This window comes from Calliphora vicina, chromosome 3, assembly GCF_958450345.1.
Source record: "Calliphora vicina chromosome 3, idCalVici1.1, whole genome shotgun sequence".
Classification (NCBI taxonomy): Eukaryota; Metazoa; Arthropoda; class Insecta; order Diptera; family Calliphoridae; genus Calliphora; species Calliphora vicina.
Genome location: NC_088782.1, coordinates 64,516,687 through 64,533,769, shown reverse-complemented (window position 1 = coordinate 64,533,769; position 17,083 = coordinate 64,516,687). Strand labels below are relative to the sequence as shown.

Here is a 17,083-nt window from a genome sequence, read left to right as displayed (position 1 = left end):
CAAATTGCCAGTACAATCCTGCCTTAAAAATATCTCTAAATTTCAACAATTAATTAACCAAAAATATTATAAATCCACTCTCGTATTATAAATTTAATTAGCTAAAACCAAAAACATGCTTTCATTTTTCAATAAAAAAATTAAACAATTATCTGTTGCAATTAAAACCATTTGGTACTACTGTATATGTGCGTGTGTATGTGATTCACAGTAAGTGTTAGTATTGTATCTGTGAGTAACTACATGATAACCTTTTAAAAGAAAAACAAAAACAAAAGCAACAATTATCAATTTTGGTACAGATTCATAAGAGTGTATGAGTGCGTATAGCTGTGAGTCTTAGTACTTCCATTTTATACTTGGTCCATGTTATTTAATTCATATTTTAATCACTCAGTTTGATTTTCTTCGACACTTTTTATAATCTATTTAAGCAAGTGAATTATTGTATGGTGATTTTAGTTTCGTATAAACCACGACGGCACGTCTTAGATTTTCGTTAAGTGATTTAAAAAGTGACAAAGTTTTTTCTGGGAAAATAATACAAAATATTTTTTTTGTTGAACAATAAATTACAAATAGTGTATGAAAATTATATAAAATTAAAATGATGTATCAACGTCAAACCTCCTTTGATAAGGTTGGTAGAAATGAATTATTTTTTGTTTTTTTAATGTTAATTAAGAAATAATATTATATAATAATTACCTACATATTGTATGTGGGCATTCAACAAAGTGAAACTTTAGATTCTTTTGAGTGAGTGGCTGGCTATAGAATGGAAACTTTTATAAATTAATATTTTTCACATAATTCGTTTTCTAGTTTTACTATTTGCTTAAATATTTCTCCTAATGCTAGTACAAAAATTATACCAATTATTTTAATCTTAAAAATAAATACAGTTAACAAGCATTTTTTTAAATTGCCTGAAAGAAAACAATTTAAATTTTTCTTACTGATATAGGATGATGCAAATCAGACTATGTATTACATAAGTATAAACTTTATTCCTCAAATAAATTTCTGATATTCCATTAAATTCCATCTCTATAAATTCATATATCTCACATTAAAAATTTTGCAGATTTTGATTAGTATAACAAACCAAATAATTATTAAATGAAGTGAAAGTACACCGTTAGTTTATCCAAACTAGGGTTTCGGATTTCCCAGATTTTTTAACTTCTCGGCAATCATTATTTGTTTTTCAATGTTGATCCAATGAAAGTTTTTTTTTTTGTATTCAAATGTCCATAACACTTAAAAATAATCTTTAATTGTTTGCACAGGAATGTATAAAACTTTCTAAATGTTCAACCAATAATTCTGGGTGAAACCTTAATAAATATAAAAATTGCTTCAAATTTGTTGATGGAAACTTGGTTGTTAAACCTTTTACCAATTTAAAAATTGTTTATGAATAAAGCTATAGAGAGTTTCAAAAGTGAGTAAACACCACAAATTATTTGATTTTCTTTAATCCATTTCGATCCGCTGTTCTATTTTTCGAACAGTAAAAATAAAATTTTTCAAAAAAATGTTTATATATGAAAAAGGTGGAATTTATGAAAAATGTTGGTATGAATGTTAAGACTAATCTTTTAGCTAATAAAAAAACTACATCCCGACGTGACCATCCCCATCATTGCTAGGGGTTTCTGCAATTCCATTAAATGAAAAAAAGTGGCTAAAAATAGAAATTTTTTAAATTAATTTTTAAAAATAGTAAAAAAAAAATAAATTAATATAATAAACATGGGGAATTATTGCCAACATATGTAACTGTTTCATAAAACATAAAAACCATGATTTACTTGCAAATGCGGGACATCACATATGTGTAAACTTAACTGTTCGAAATTTTGATCTGGCTTTTCTGGGAAAACGAAAAATCGGAAATTTTTTTTAACCAGATATTTGCAAAAAGTTTTTTTTTTTTTTTAAATAAATAAAAATTGTTTCTCGGAACGAAATGGGTTAAGATAATGAAATTCCTAAAATCGATCCATTGATTACAATTTAAAAGTTTCGGTTTGTTGGACATTGGGCAGAATAATAGATTCGGTTCTGAAAAAAAAGATTTAAGTCGGACTATAATGATTTTCATGGGTCCATAGATTGAACCCTTACCGTTAAGTCGCACAAAAAAGTCACAGTTATAATCCCCGACAGAGCAGGATAGAGGCAATGTTCTACACTCTCCCCTTCATCTTCATCGTGACTACCTCTAGCATTCACACCTATCAAACAGAAACCTGTCAATACAGCTATCACTAAACCTATTTTCTCGTGCTATCCCTATTATAGACGAGGACCTATGGTAATCATATACGGGCCATGTAAGCTTCGATTACGAGCATGTAGAAGAAACGCTCATTGCTTTTGGTGTCCGTAATAACTTCTCTCGATTTATCCCGAGCTTTCTCAGATATCGCACTATACGAGTTGTTGTAAATGGGAACTCATCAAACGAGTTCAAGATTAATTCAGGGGTACCGCAAGGATCCATCCTTTCTCATACTCTATTTCTTATACTTCTTAAAGACCTTCGACTTGAAACTTCCAACCCTATCTATTCTTTTGCAGAAGACATCAAAATTTGACATTCATTCAATTATAGACCAAGTCTGTCCGATATTGGGTCAATAAGGAAAAACGTGAATGATACACTTATGCAAGATCGTGTTTCAATCTCTGAATGGGGTTGTGCGAACAGAGTCGACTTTAATGCAAGCAAGACTCAATGTTGTATGTTAACACACAAGCGCACGGCAGATCATGTTGCTTCATCGGTTTTTATGGGTGGTGTAATTATTGAAGAACCAGAAGCTCAAATATTCAGTGCTATGTCCAATGGACAAAAAACATTTTTCAACTGTCGAAGGAAGCATTCAAGTGTCTTGGTTTTCTAAAACTGTGTAGGAAATACTCCATCTTTTATCCGACCTAAAATGGAATACAACTCTCATGTATGGGCCGAAGTCTATTTTGGAATTATTCGACCGTGTACCGGAGAGGACGAAGGTGCTTATCGGTCCAGTAGGGTATCCAGATCTATTGACTCATTGGAACATCGTTGCAAGGTGGGTTGTGTTTCACTGTTCTACCGATACTACAATGGAATGTGCTCTGCAGAAATTAGGGAACTTTTTCTCGAAACCCGTAGTTTTTACGCAATACACATTCTTTGGCTGGACAGTGAAAATTCAGGGAAAATTCGCTCTTTAGCCGTACTGCCCGTTTGTGGAATAAGCTTCCTGCTGAAGTCTTTTCTATCACTTTCAATATAGGAAAATTCAAATTAAAAGTCCACAAACACTACTCTCTCTATCCTTCCTCCCATAACCTATTTTCCTAGTTCCAATACAATGTATTGCTGATCCAAGCAAAAAAAAAAAAGTTACACCATCTGGTCTAAGCAGACTGATGAAGTGTCATTGCCAAGTACATCAGAACACAGAATAACTCCAGGATATAATGTCTCGTCATTTCGTTTAGAGATATCCGGCCAACCAAATTAAATACTGCGTAGGCACCTCAAACAGTGTACCGCCCTCTTTATGGCCCTGCGGCCTGAAACATACCGCTTTTTAAAAACAGGGGACATAAAAGCCTCCACCCACCGCAGTCAAAATCTTGGAACCACCTGTGTATATCACGAAAGTGTCTACGTTTGGAGAAACCCGTCTATCAAAGAAGGGGATAGGTTTGCAACAGCCTATATTCCTAGGGATGTTGGATACGCCTTCCAGATTTCTCACATGCTTGGTGTTCGCAGACATCCATGACCCTATAGCACTGAGCCTGACAGCTGAGTTTAGGGCCACTTGTTTGGCCCTGATATCAACCGGTAGCCATTGCTTCATAACAAACAAATCAAGGGAGTACTTCGTAGTGCACCTGTAATCATCTGTGCAGAAGTCCGTAGGATCTTTTCGATTATCCCTCAATATTCTTATGGCATTAATTACAACAATGTTTCACAAGAGTGGCAATAGGTGCCAAAAACTTCCTTGTAATACAAAACCTAAACTTGAATATCGGGTGTTGAGGATTTTTAAACAGAAATGATGCCATCCATCATACTTATATTCATTCAAGACGGGTGTTTCAACTTAATTTTACTTCAAGTAACCGTGTTGTGCTTTACATGCAGAAGTTACTCGGTGAGAGGATACTCCTGATATGGACTTCAAACAGTATTTTCACTAAAAATGATGACAGAGTGATTGGTCTGAAATCCTTCCTTTTTTGGTACTAAGTACCACAATAACCATCACGACAATGTTTATTCGACACACCGTGGTATAAGAAAAAAAGAGGGAAATTAGCCTGATTTTAATGAAATTTCAGACGCGTAAAGAGGAAGTGTAGTCGAGTTTAAATTTTGAATTTGGGCATCATGAGTTCACCAGGAGCGGGACCAGGGGTCCACAAATTAGAATGTAGAATCTTCTCGTCAAGCACTACATACATCGTCGTAGCTATCAATTATCTCTTAAATCTTAGGAGATATTCGCATTTGAAAATTAAATTTTCACCATTTTTACCCACCCTACTCCAATTTTTTGATGACCCCGGTTCCAAATATTTCCCGATTTCAATTTTCAAATGCGAATATCTCCTAAGCTTTAAGAGATAATTGATAGCTAAGACGAGGTTTTATGTAGTGCTTGATGAGGAGATTCTATATAATCGGAACACAAACGAAGAAATAGGATTATTTTTAAAATTGAACATACCCGAGGTGTCCTACTTTAGGGACCCCTGGTCCCGCTCCTGGTGGACTCATGATGTCCAAATTCAAAACTAAAACTCGACTACACTTCCTCTTTGCGCATTTCATTCAAATCGGACTAAGGGTTTAGAAGTTACAGATTTATTTCCCTCTTTTTTTTTCTCATACCACTGTGCGACAGCCAAAACAAATCTTCAACGACTTTTTCAAACAAATATCAAGAATATCGTTCAGTTTGTTGTTTACTCAATAACAATGAAAAGTTCGGGTATAAATTGACAGAAGACCATATTCAAAACAATGTTGATCATCTTGTCGTCATTTTTAACTATTTCAGCCACGGTCTTATGTGTATAAGTTTAAAATCTGAACAACTGCATTTTTAATTTAATAAAATAAAAAAATCATAAAAACCTTGGAATGGGGTGGTTAGTTTATTAACCACTATGGCGGAAAAATTGTATAATATTTATTTTTAATGCCAAAATAATTATGATACAAATTTTCGTAGCGTATAAATTAGTTTGACTAAATTGTCTGACCAAAACAAATGAAATATCACTGAATTCGATGAACAATGAACTCTCTGCGCATATTTTATTGAATGCTGAAAGACTCTTAGAAAAACTGCAGTTTACAATATTTTCAAATTAATGTATTAATCTAACCAGAGCTGCTTGATGGCAAATTTTGCAAAAAAACATAATCGATGACTTCAACAGCTTTAATTGTTTAGCAAAATGCCAATAGATGCCAGTAAATTATATTTTAAAGACTATAGAAAAGGTGGTTAGATAAGTGACCACTAAATCGCAAAGAGTGAAGTTCGTTGAAAATATAAAGATCCCATATGTTCTTTTCAATCATTGCACCTTTAAGACGCATAATTTCATTCATTTAGGCAGTACAATACTTGGAAGTATTTAAATAAACATTATTCACAAAAGTAATAAATTATTTAAATAAATATTGCTACAAATCGAACTGTGTATAATCTCAGAAATTTACTAATTAGTGTTCCATAAAATATTGTTCAAAGGTTTGTCTCACGATTCTTATCGCTTCTTCAATATAAGTATTGAAAATTTCATTGAAAGACAGATCTATGACCGCTAATTTAGTATTTAATAACATTGTTTACTTGTCAATCAATAAGAATTTAAATATTTTCTATTTTCAAAACATGAAATTACAACTAAATCTGCATAAAAATTTTTTTCTCATTAAAAAAAAGCGATTCCAACATGTTGATACATTGTCTGTTAATTTATATGTTTACATTTGGTAAATGTCTATGCTCATTTGAATATTTTCAACGAATAATTACAATAAATTTAATTGACAGCTGTCAAAACAAACAAAACAATTTCTACTCGTACAACTTAATTGCTCCATTATTTAAGTTCATCACATGTTGACATCGTGATTGTATTAAAGGAAAAGTTTATTTACACTTCACCTCTCTTTGCCATCATGCTTTATCTTGATCACGTGCTAGAAAATTAAACACAGAAGCTTAATATGTAATTCCATGGAAAACAAATTATTGTAAAGAATGCACATGCAATTTAAAAAAATAATTACATTTATGAACAAATTAAATTAAAATTTAATTGTTTGTTTGTTTTTTCATGATCACTATTAATTAGATTTTCCTACATGTTTATTTTAGAATATGAGCAGGATATTATTATTGCTGATCTAACATTATTAATATTGAAATTGAATAAAGTGATCATAAGGAAGAACTTAACGATCTTGTCCAACGTAGATTTTGTTGGAGGATCTTTGCTCTTGAATTATAAAGATTAATATTTTTAAAATCTCAACTCAATACAATATGGTTACGTTTTAACCTTTTCAAAACGTTGATTTATTTCCTTTAAATAAACCAGATACTTTTGATTGCAAATAAAAGCCGTTTAGTAGTTTACAAATTGTAAGAACTCTTTATTTATTTAAAATGTACAACAACAGAATTAAATAGTCACTCAATGTTTTTTATACACGTTTATAAATTCGCAGAAATACAGGCACACTTTATAATGTACACGAATTCACTTGAAAAACACAGCACTCAGTTGATGTTTGTTCGAAAAGCGTCTCTGATAAACTCACTAACGACTGCAACCTCTGCCACTATTTATAACACTGTCATCTGCATTCTAGATTTCTCTTTAACTGTCTAGAAGTTTCTATACATACGCCATCTGTGGTATACTTTCTACAATGCTCTTTAACTGAATATTCGAATTCGAATATACGGTCGCAGCAAACAGCGTTGCCAACTGACGATCAATGGTCAACTGAAAGCTTTTATTCAATGTTAATAAAGCCCACAGATATGTTACAGTTTGCTATTACATCACTGTTATTTGAAAGCATTCTGCTACTTTTAAATCAGCCGTTAAAATCGTTATATTTGAATTCAAGTACAATTTCGTTACAATATGAAATCTATATAATAAAAGTTTGCAAATATTAAGCAAAGAGAAAGCATTTTTGATTAGCCGCTAATTCATTAATTTATCATATTAAATTATGTCTTAAAAACAAACAAACTTAATGGATTACAGGAAATACTATTTCATACGTCATACAAAACTTTTAAAATGACCGGAACAGCAAATTTTACGCACTGTTGATTACCGTGTCTGATAAGGTTCAAGTAAACATATTGACCCTGTGACGAGCCCTAACTAAAAATAGAAACAATTAAAACATTTCCTTAATAAACAATGATTTAACAAAAAAACCCACACAAAATAATAGGCGTGTCTACAAAAACCACTGATAAGGAAAACTTCAGATTAAGAAGCTTTATAAAAACATACTTGTACCAGTAGGAGATAGATCATAAACATAATAATTTATTTAAATCATAAAAAAGTCAACTTAAGATTTTATTAACAATAATCAAAATAAACAGATAAGCACAACAATAAAAGAAAAAATTAAGTACTTAATTAAAAATGTTGTTTTCTATATTGTTTTTATAGCCCACACGCATTGAGGGCTCTTCTTATATAGCCGAAGGCATTGAGAACCAAGAAGATCGCAGCACATGTTTGCTATTCTCAACCAAAGATCAAAATTCCGGTTCATTGGCAAACTCCTTGAAAATCTTCACCAAGAACAATGTAAATCTCTTGCACATTGAATCACGTTCATCGTTGCGTGTACCCGGCTATGAATTCTTTGTGGAATGTGACACCAAGTCGGGAGAATTGGGCAAGGCCATTGAGGAATTGCGTGAATTTTGCTGTTACTTCAATGTAATCTCTCGTGATTACAAAGACAATGTGTCGGCAGTGCCTTGGTTCCCCAGAAGAATACGTGATTTGGATCGTTTCGCCAATCAAATTTTAAGCTATGGCTCGGAATTGGATTCAGATCATCCTGGTTTTACCGATTCTACCTATAGAGAAAGAAGGTATGTATTTGAAACGTTTACAAGTGATATATTTTATTTTAATTTGCTTTAATTTTTGTTATCGTTTTAGAAAATATTTTGCTGATATTGCTTACAACTACAAACATGGCCAACCCTTGCCTCATGTGGAATATACCAAAGAGGAAACTGAAACATGGGGCATTATGTTCAGACATTTAACCAAATTATATGAAACTCATGCTTGCAAGGAATACAATCATGTTTTCCCCTTGTTGGTTGATAATTGTGGCTTCCGCGAGGATAACATTCCTCAACTGGAAGATGTTTCCAATTTCTTGAAAGGTAAGGGAAAAAAAAATTGTTTTCAGATCTAATATATAAAGTGTTATTCATTTAGAGGTTTTTCTTATTCTAAATAAAACATTTAAAATAGAATTGGATGTCGGGATTTTTATAATGACCCGAATGAACAATCTCTAACTAATTTTCGATCACTCTGTCTAGCACTGCATTCCTAATTTCGCAATTAATATTGGCTTCCGAGTCTTGAATCGTAGCTAGCCTAACAACGATCACTCTGTCCAACATTGCTTTCGTTTTTTCGCGAATTACGCGGGAAATATCGGCTTTCAAGTCTTGAATCATAGCTGGCTAAACGACGAAGACTTTTGGCTTCACATAACCTCAAAGAAAAAAAATCCGAAGTGTGATATCACACTGACTAGGCGGCCACTTGACGTGTCAGGTCTCGGATGGTCGATGATGCAAATTATGTGTTGCTCGAAGTGCATGAACAACATTACTCACAGAACACTGACTTTCGTAATACAATTGAATAATTTGAAGACGTTGTTGCGGTATGAGTCTTTCCATGTCGAACATGACTGTACAAAAATAAGATGACACTATGACACAAGTTGCATATGATTAGCGAAAAAACAAATGAATTACAATTTAGTATTGGTTAAAAAAACCAAGGTGCTCTGTTGGGAGCCTTGTGACCCCGCCTGTCTTTAACTTATAAGGTTAAAATAACAAAAATAAATCCAGCTATTCCTTTTCTATAGCCATGCGAAAAATAATGAGATTAAAAGTAACTAGAAATACTCCATCCTAGTCCCAGCATGTTGATGACATGTAAACCTCTTGTAAACCTAGCTTGACAGTTATTTCTCAGATAAGCCAGAATTAGATAGAATTTTATATCAGAAACTAGAAATAAATCCGATCGGTTTTACCTGAAAATCGGAAAATAAGAAGTGTTGAATCTGTAAGTATGTAGACGTGTGTCGACCGAAAGGATGTTGGAAACATAGCCAAGACAGTGACAACAGTAGTATTAACATTCAAATGTCGTGGCCTGAATTTAAAATGACATATTTAAATCTCAAATATATGAAAATTACTTACCGTTTTACTATGATTCAGTCGGAGTTAAAAAAATAACACAGGGCAACAAAATCGAAAAAAATTTTAGAGGCTTTTTAAACCACTACACAATTTTGATGTTTTGTGGTTCCAGTAGTACAAATATGGTTTAAATTTTAAATTATATGGAGAAGTTTTTTTTTTAAAATTGTGAATTTTTTTAGACTTTTCTATACCTAATTTATGATAACTCAAAAATTGTTAGTCCGATATTATTGAAGTAAACATATATAATTTCAAATATACATAACGTTTAATCTGTTAATATATTACGTTTTAATCGGCTCAGTAGTTTCGGAGTTAAATGACAAATTGAACCAAAATATATATTTTTTATGTGAAAATATCAAATTTGTTTGTTTTAAAGAAATCATGAAAAATTTAAAACGGCAGAAATTGTTTAGATTTATTGCTTTATCGCAAAACCACATGTAATAGGAACAAAATGAGATATATTTATATACACAGTGCTATCTTGTAGAATTTTCATGGATTAACTAACGGATCTAGAATATTCTATTTATAGAGCCTTCAGCAGCACTTAATGTTAATGTTACCAGCTTTAACAATATATACAAATGATGGTGGATGTGGATACTAAATTTTAATCTTAATTAGATACAACCAAAAGTATTCACCCCTATCGTGAAATACATGTGAAATTTATGTTCCCATAAAATATCCATTTCCCTCGAAGGGTAAATTGCTATCGTGATATTCCCATGAACTTTTCATTCACAATAGTTGATTTTGTTCGTAACAGCTGTTTATTGTTTACCAAATACCATCTAAAAATTTCACAACACGGGGAATTTTTTCACGTGAACACAGTTCATGAACGAAAAATGGGAAAAGGGAACATATTTCATGTGAAATATTGATTCGCGATAGGGGTGATTAAGTTCATTACTTTAACAATTCATTCTTCATAGAATTAATTCCTTATTGAATCATTCAAATTTTCTGTAATTCAAATCTATTACAAAATATGTAGCTTAATACAATTTATTGAATGATTCAATTTTCCTTCAATTTAAAAGAATCAGCCAACAATCCAAATGCATTCATATCAAAAATATCATGTACTTTGCAAATATGAGGACTTTTTTACACTTTAGTTTAAGATATCTCAAAAACCTGATATGACGGACAAATTCGGAAGTCATATTCGGATTAAGCGCAGATCAAACCTTTAGTATACTCTCTGTGGTAAATATTTGTTGGCTTGTGTAATTAAAAAAAGAAAATAATATTTGAATTCACTTTGAATGAAATCATTTATTACTTGGGGTGGCATTATTTAGATCAGGGCGGTATTGAGAGGTCTTCTTTTATTTGTTGTCTACAATTTCATATTACAATCAATTACAACGTACAAATTGGGCAAAATTTTACCAAATAATATATTGTTACGTTTTTACCTTTTAAAAACGATGGTTTATTTTCTTAAAATAAACCGGACACTTTTGATTGCAAACATAAGCAGTTTAATAGTTGAAAAATTGTAACAACTCATTATTTATTCAAATTTACACAGCAACGCTTATCATTCACAATAATACACAAACTGAAATTACACTTTATAATGCACAATAATGCAGTTGATGTTAACTCTAAATGCGCCTATGATAAACTAACTTCCGACTGCAACCTCTGCCACTATTTATATACGGCGCCATCTTCCTTCCAGTAGCTTCATGAACGTTCTATTTCTATAATGATCAACCCAAAGCTTTTATTCAATGTTGTTAATAATATCCACAGTCCATTGTCCACAATTGTTTCGGAAAACCAGCCTTTAGAAACTGTTATATTTGAATTCAAATACAATTTCGTAACAATATGTATACTTTTATAGATCTATTTTTATACCCTTCACCTTCGTGAGAAGGGTATATATAAGTTTGTCATTCCGTTTGTAATTTCTACATTTTTCATTTCCGACCCTATAAAGTATATATATTCTGGATCCTTATAGATAGCGGAGTCGATTAAGCCATGTCCGTCTGTCTGTCTGTCTGTCTGTCTGTCTGTCTGTCTGTCTGTCTGTCTGTCTGTCTGTCTGTCTGTCTGTCTGTCTGTCTGTCTGTCTGTCTGTCTGTCTGTCTGTCTGTCTGTCTGTCTGTCTGTCTGTCTGTCTGTCTGTCTGTCTGTCTGTCTGTCTGTCTGTCTGTCTGTCTGTCTGTCTGTCTGTCTGTCTGTCTGTCTGTCTGTCTGTCTGTCTGTCTGTCTGTCTGTCTGTCTGTCTGTCTGTCTGTCTGTCTGTCTGTCTGTCTGTCTGTCTGTCTGTCTGTCTGTCTGTCTGTCTGTCTGTCTGTCTGTCTGTCTGTCTGTCTGTCTGTCTGTCTGTCTGTCTGTCTGTCTGTCTGTCTGTCTGTCTGTCTGTCTGTCTGTCTGTCTGTCTGTCTGTCTGTCTGTCTGTCTGTCTGTCTGTCTGTCTGTCTGTCTGTCTGTCTGTCTGTCTGTCTGTCTGTCTGTCTGTCTGTCTGTCTGTCTGTCTGTCTGTCTGTCTGTCTGTCTGTCTGTCTGTCTGTCTGTCTGTCTGTCTGTCTGTCTGTCTTCAACAATTCTGTCGGACATACTTTCGAGAATTTTGCTATTTAAAATCAGCAAAATCCGTCCATAAATAACGGAGATATGAGCAAAAATCCGAGACAACCTCTGAAAATTTAATCAAAAAACACAATGTATTGCATGCTTTGACAAAACAACAACAAAACGTATGCTTGGATGTGCAAGCTTTGTGTATTTTGTTTTTTTTTGTGTTTTGTTTCTTTTGGCGTTGTTGTTGTTTTTTATACAACTAAAGTTTAGTTTGGTTGTGTGTTGGTTTTTTTGACAAAAAAAAAACAAATCGTATGTTTGAATGTGCATGCTTTGCGTATTTTGTTTCTTTTGGCGTTGTTGTTGTTTTTTATACAATTAAATGTATGTTTGGATGTGTGTTGGTTTCATTGCCTTGCGTATTTTGTTTTTGTTTTTTCTTTTGGTGTTTTGTTTCGTTTGGCGTTGTTGTTGTTTTTTGTGTTCTTGATAAATTTAGGATGCTGTACGCTGAAAGTGGGCAATGTACATACATACCTATATACTAATTATAAAAAATAATAATGCATCCACAACAAAGGTGAAGGGTATATAAGATTCGGCATAGCCGAATATAGCACTCTTACTTGTTATTTATAATATAGTCAAAACTAAATAAACTTTTTTCTTTATATTTACTACAGATTGTACCGGTTTCACTTTGCGCCCTGTTGCCGGACTCTTGTCATCTCGTGACTTTTTGGCCGGTTTAGCCTTCCGTGTCTTCCACTCCACCCAATACATTAGACATCCCAGTAAACCTATGTACACACCTGAGCCCGATGTCTGCCACGAATTAATGGGTCATGTGCCACTATTCGCAGATCCCGATTTTGCTCAATTCTGTCAAGAAATTGGTTTGGCTTCCTTGGGTGCTCCCGATGATTATATTGAAAAATTGGCTACCGTAAGTTTAAAATGAGTTTAAATTAGAAATTTTTATATTTATTAATATTACAATATTTTGTTTAACAGATCTTTTGGTTTACCGTGGAGTTTGGTTTGTGCCGCCAAGAAGGTGAATTGAAAGCTTATGGTGCTGGTCTGCTCTCCTCCTTTGGTGAACTGCAATATTGTTTGAGTGATAAACCCCAACACAAGGATTTCGATCCCGAGGTAACTGGAGTAACCAAATATCCCATAACACAGTTCCAAGAAGTCTACTATGTGGCTGATAGTTTTGAAAGTGCCAAGGAAAAAACAATGTAAGTAAAAGGATTTCATAAAAATCAAAGCAAAAATAAACATTATTAAATATTTACATATTTTCTTTATAATTTTAGTAAATTTGCCAACTCCATACCCCGTCCCTTTGGCGTACGCTACAATGCCTACACCCAGAGCATTGAAGTTTTGGACTCCAAACATCAGCTTTCAAATTTGATGGAAAACATCAATTCTGAATTCCAGATTTTGCAAAATGCTGTGCAAAAATTAAAAATCTAATTAGAATAATCTTTAATAAGTTCATACTTACGCATTTATATTACTTAGTTTAGAAATTCATTTTAATTACTGAATTTATCTTTTAATTTAAGTTAATTTTGTTTATATTTTTTTTAAAAAATCAATAAAAAAAGTCTCCATAAAATTGTATCATTTGTTTTACTTTATTTTCCATCGTCTGTTTTCTTAATTAGTTTTTGAATAATTTTACTAGAGTCATCTTAATTGATTTGATTGTTTATAAAAATCTATACTTAAATATGTTTTATTTTAAATTTAAATTGTTTAAATTGTAATAATTTATATTTGTCTTTTCTTAATGTTATTTAAAAATAAAGTATGTACACCTAAAGAAATTAGTTGATGTTCAGTTACATACTCTAATAAATATAATATTTACATTATGATTAATTTTAATGAGTTAAAACTAAAGTTTAAACTAAACAATTATGTTTAATATTGATGTGAATTTACAATTAAATAACATTAAAGCTTAAAATAAAATCACAAAATATATATGTATAATTTGAATACTATTATACTATTTTATATGCAGTTTGAAATATTTGTTAAATTTAGTTTTGGCAATATAGGGTTAATTCAAAATTTCCCAATAAATATCAACAAAAAGCATAGTATTAACAAGATTAAAATCACTGGTTCCAATTTCGGAGGAAAAATCGAAGAATTGTTATATCAGCTATCGAAATATTGGTTGTAGAACTTAAAAATACGTATATCCTGGGTACTCATACGATTTTAAGACGATCTAGCTATGTCCGTCCGTCTGTCAGCTGAAAACATGATAGGGCCGAAAAGATAGGAGCTAGATGACTCAAAAATGGAAATTAACCCTTAACTTGGTGTTAAAATGACACTCAAATTTTAAAATCACGAAAAATACAGTCAATATGTATGGTGATAATTTTAATGTTTTTTTATCATAATATTAATAGGCAAGTCGATTTCTTTAGACCCCTTTTACTCTCACATTATACATTTAATTTGGGCAAGAAATATACCATTTTAAGGGGATTTATTCACAGAAGTGCAGAATATATATTTTATTGAAATCGGTTCAGTTTTTTTGGAGTTATAAGCGTTTAAAGATGTTACTAATCCATATGCAAAAACGTGTACATGTGAACCTTAAGCTAAAAAGTAAACAAAGCATTGCGTGTTTGTTCAATTTGTTGTTGTAAATTAATAGGAGAAACAATTAAACAGTATTGATTTCGCTCTGTTTTAAGTGAGAGTTGTTATAGAAAACAAAGAAGAAGAATTTAGTAATTTAAATTCGCTTTAATAAATATATTTTGAATGTGTTTTTTTTTTATTTTCTAACTCCCATATGCATAAACAATTTTTAAATTTATCAAAGGTTTATAAAACAAAATTTGTAGATAAGTAAATAGTTATTTTATAATTGTGACGATTTTGAACGGTTTATCACTGCATGAAGTTTAATGAAAAATGGGACGGGTCGGAAAAAATGGTGAGTCGCCTCCCATACAAAGTAAATAGTTATTTCTAAATATTTTGTGAACTATAATTGCAAGATTCTTCAAACTTAGTCTAAATGGCTCTTTTATAAATTTTCATAGTTTCGCTGAAATTGTTCGGGATTGGAATAGTGGGCGTGGCACACCCTATACAAAGTATATAATTAATTTCGAATATCTGTAGAACTATAATTGTAAAAGTGTTTAAACTTTTAGCGAATTAATTTCTTATTACTGTGCGGAGTTTAGCTGAATATAGACGGAATTAGATTAGAGGGCATATCACCCAAAATGGGAGAGGTCGGAAAAGGATGTGAGTAATTCAAAGTAATAATTGCAAGGTTCTTCAAACTTTGTCCGCATAGCTCTCTTACCATTTTACACAGAATGGCTGAAAATGGTCGGGATTGCATTAGTGGTTATGGCGCAAAGTAAATAATTAATTTTGAATATCTGGAGAACTATAATTCTAAAAGAATTTAAACTCTGTATCAATCAATTTATTACCATTCTAAGGGGGTTAGCTAAAAACGAATTTATTCCTGATCCCTGTTCGAAGTTTAGCTAAGCATGATCGGCTTAGTAGGAATGACCCCTCCCTTATAAAGGAAAGTTAAAGTAAAGCTTGATATTTACATAAAAGGTTTAAAAATGGGTGGGATCAGAGGAGTGGAGTGGTATCTCTCATACAAAATTAGTTAGTTATTTTCGACTATCAAGTGAACTGTAATTGAGAGATTCTCAAATTTTGTATGTGTTATTTTCGTATTTCCATTCATATTTTTTTAATTTTACTAGGGTAGGGGTAGCGAAGTGCACCGGGTTATGCTAGTAATTAAATAAACTGAATCATTCCAGATATTCTTTAAATTTAATAAATAAAAAGTACACTAAAGGGTTAAAATCAAATTTATTATTCAAAAATTCGTTATTAATGCAAAAATAAGTTATAAAATTGCTCAAAATTGTGAAAAAAAAATTAAATACACTGTAACGTGCAGTTACAAAAGTCAATACATCAACATAACATAATTAATACTAATACAATATGTATTAGTATATTATTGTCAATAATTCCTAAACAGTTTATATGAATTCTAATTTGTTGTCAATAATTCCCAAACAGTATATGTGAATTCTAATATAAGACATCTAAGAAAACAGGAACAAGGGAAGCTAGAATTGAAGTTCCGATCTACTTATACTTTGCGCGCGGGTAACAAAGCATAATTAGACGAGATCTAAATTCTTACTTCGTATTAATACCGTAGTTAAAATCCGTAGTTAGCCGACCGGGAGCCGAAGCATTTATCTCGTAGGATTGTACTCATTAGCTAGTCATAGCCAATAAGTTGTAGTTAGCCGATGAGAGCTGAAGAATTTATCTCCTCGGATTGCATCCATAAGCTGTATTTACGAATAATTGGTCGTTAGCCGATCGAGAGCCGAAGCATTTATCTCGTCGGATTGTACTCATTAGCTTGTCATAGTCAATAAGTTGTAGTTAGCCGACGAGAGCTGAATAATTAGTCATTATCCGACTGAGAGCCGAAGTATGTATCTCGTCGGATTCTCTATTAGAAGTTTCACCCATTAACAAACATATTCCAAAGATCCAAGACAGCTCTGTGGTAAAGATTTCAAAGGAAGCAGACCTTTGAAGAACCTGGACAGACTAAGCATACCCCGGCTGGAAACAAAAACTGCATCACAACACACTACAATATTTTTAAGTTTGCTTCTTTTAAAAATCAAGATTTGATCAGCACTATTGAAATTGACAAGGTTTTTTATGATTTTAAAAGTTTGGGGTCATTTTAACCCCAAGTGCCATTAAGGGTTAATTTCCTTTTTTGTGCATCTATATGTATATAAAAATTAAATGGTCCATGTCTGTAATGGCATCACATGAGAACGGCTGGAGCGATTTGGCTGATTTTTTTTATTCGATTCGAAATTTTCAGGATGGTTTGTAAAGAAAAAAAAATT

The 17,083-nt window shown here is 32.1% G+C and overlaps 1 protein-coding gene across 1 annotated transcript; it reads left to right on the top strand.

Moving 5' to 3' along the window:
* Positions 1 to 448: 448 nt before the first annotated feature.
* On the top strand, positions 449 to 13,737 carry Hn (phenylalanine-4-hydroxylase). The gene is made up of 6 exons (XM_065503108.1): positions 449 to 640; positions 7,741 to 8,174; positions 8,245 to 8,477; positions 12,791 to 13,053; positions 13,122 to 13,351; positions 13,430 to 13,737. The coding sequence occupies exons 1-6, from the start codon at positions 608 to 610 to the stop codon at positions 13,590 to 13,592; spliced, it is 1,356 nt and encodes a 451-aa protein (XP_065359180.1). The 5' UTR covers positions 449 to 607; the 3' UTR covers positions 13,593 to 13,737.
* Positions 13,738 to 17,083: the final 3,346 nt, after the last annotated feature.

Excerpts from the sequence above, each read along its gene's own strand:
- Hn (XM_065503108.1), top strand. The coding sequence starts at position 608 with ATGATGTATCAACGTCAAACCTCCTTTGATAAG. Across the intron at positions 8,175-8,244 it reads TCTACCTATAGAGAAAGAAG|AAAATATTTTGCTGATATTG; the intron begins GTATGTATTTGA and ends TTATCGTTTTAG. Across the intron at positions 13,352-13,429 it reads AGTGCCAAGGAAAAAACAAT|TAAATTTGCCAACTCCATAC; the intron begins GTAAGTAAAAGG and ends TTATAATTTTAG.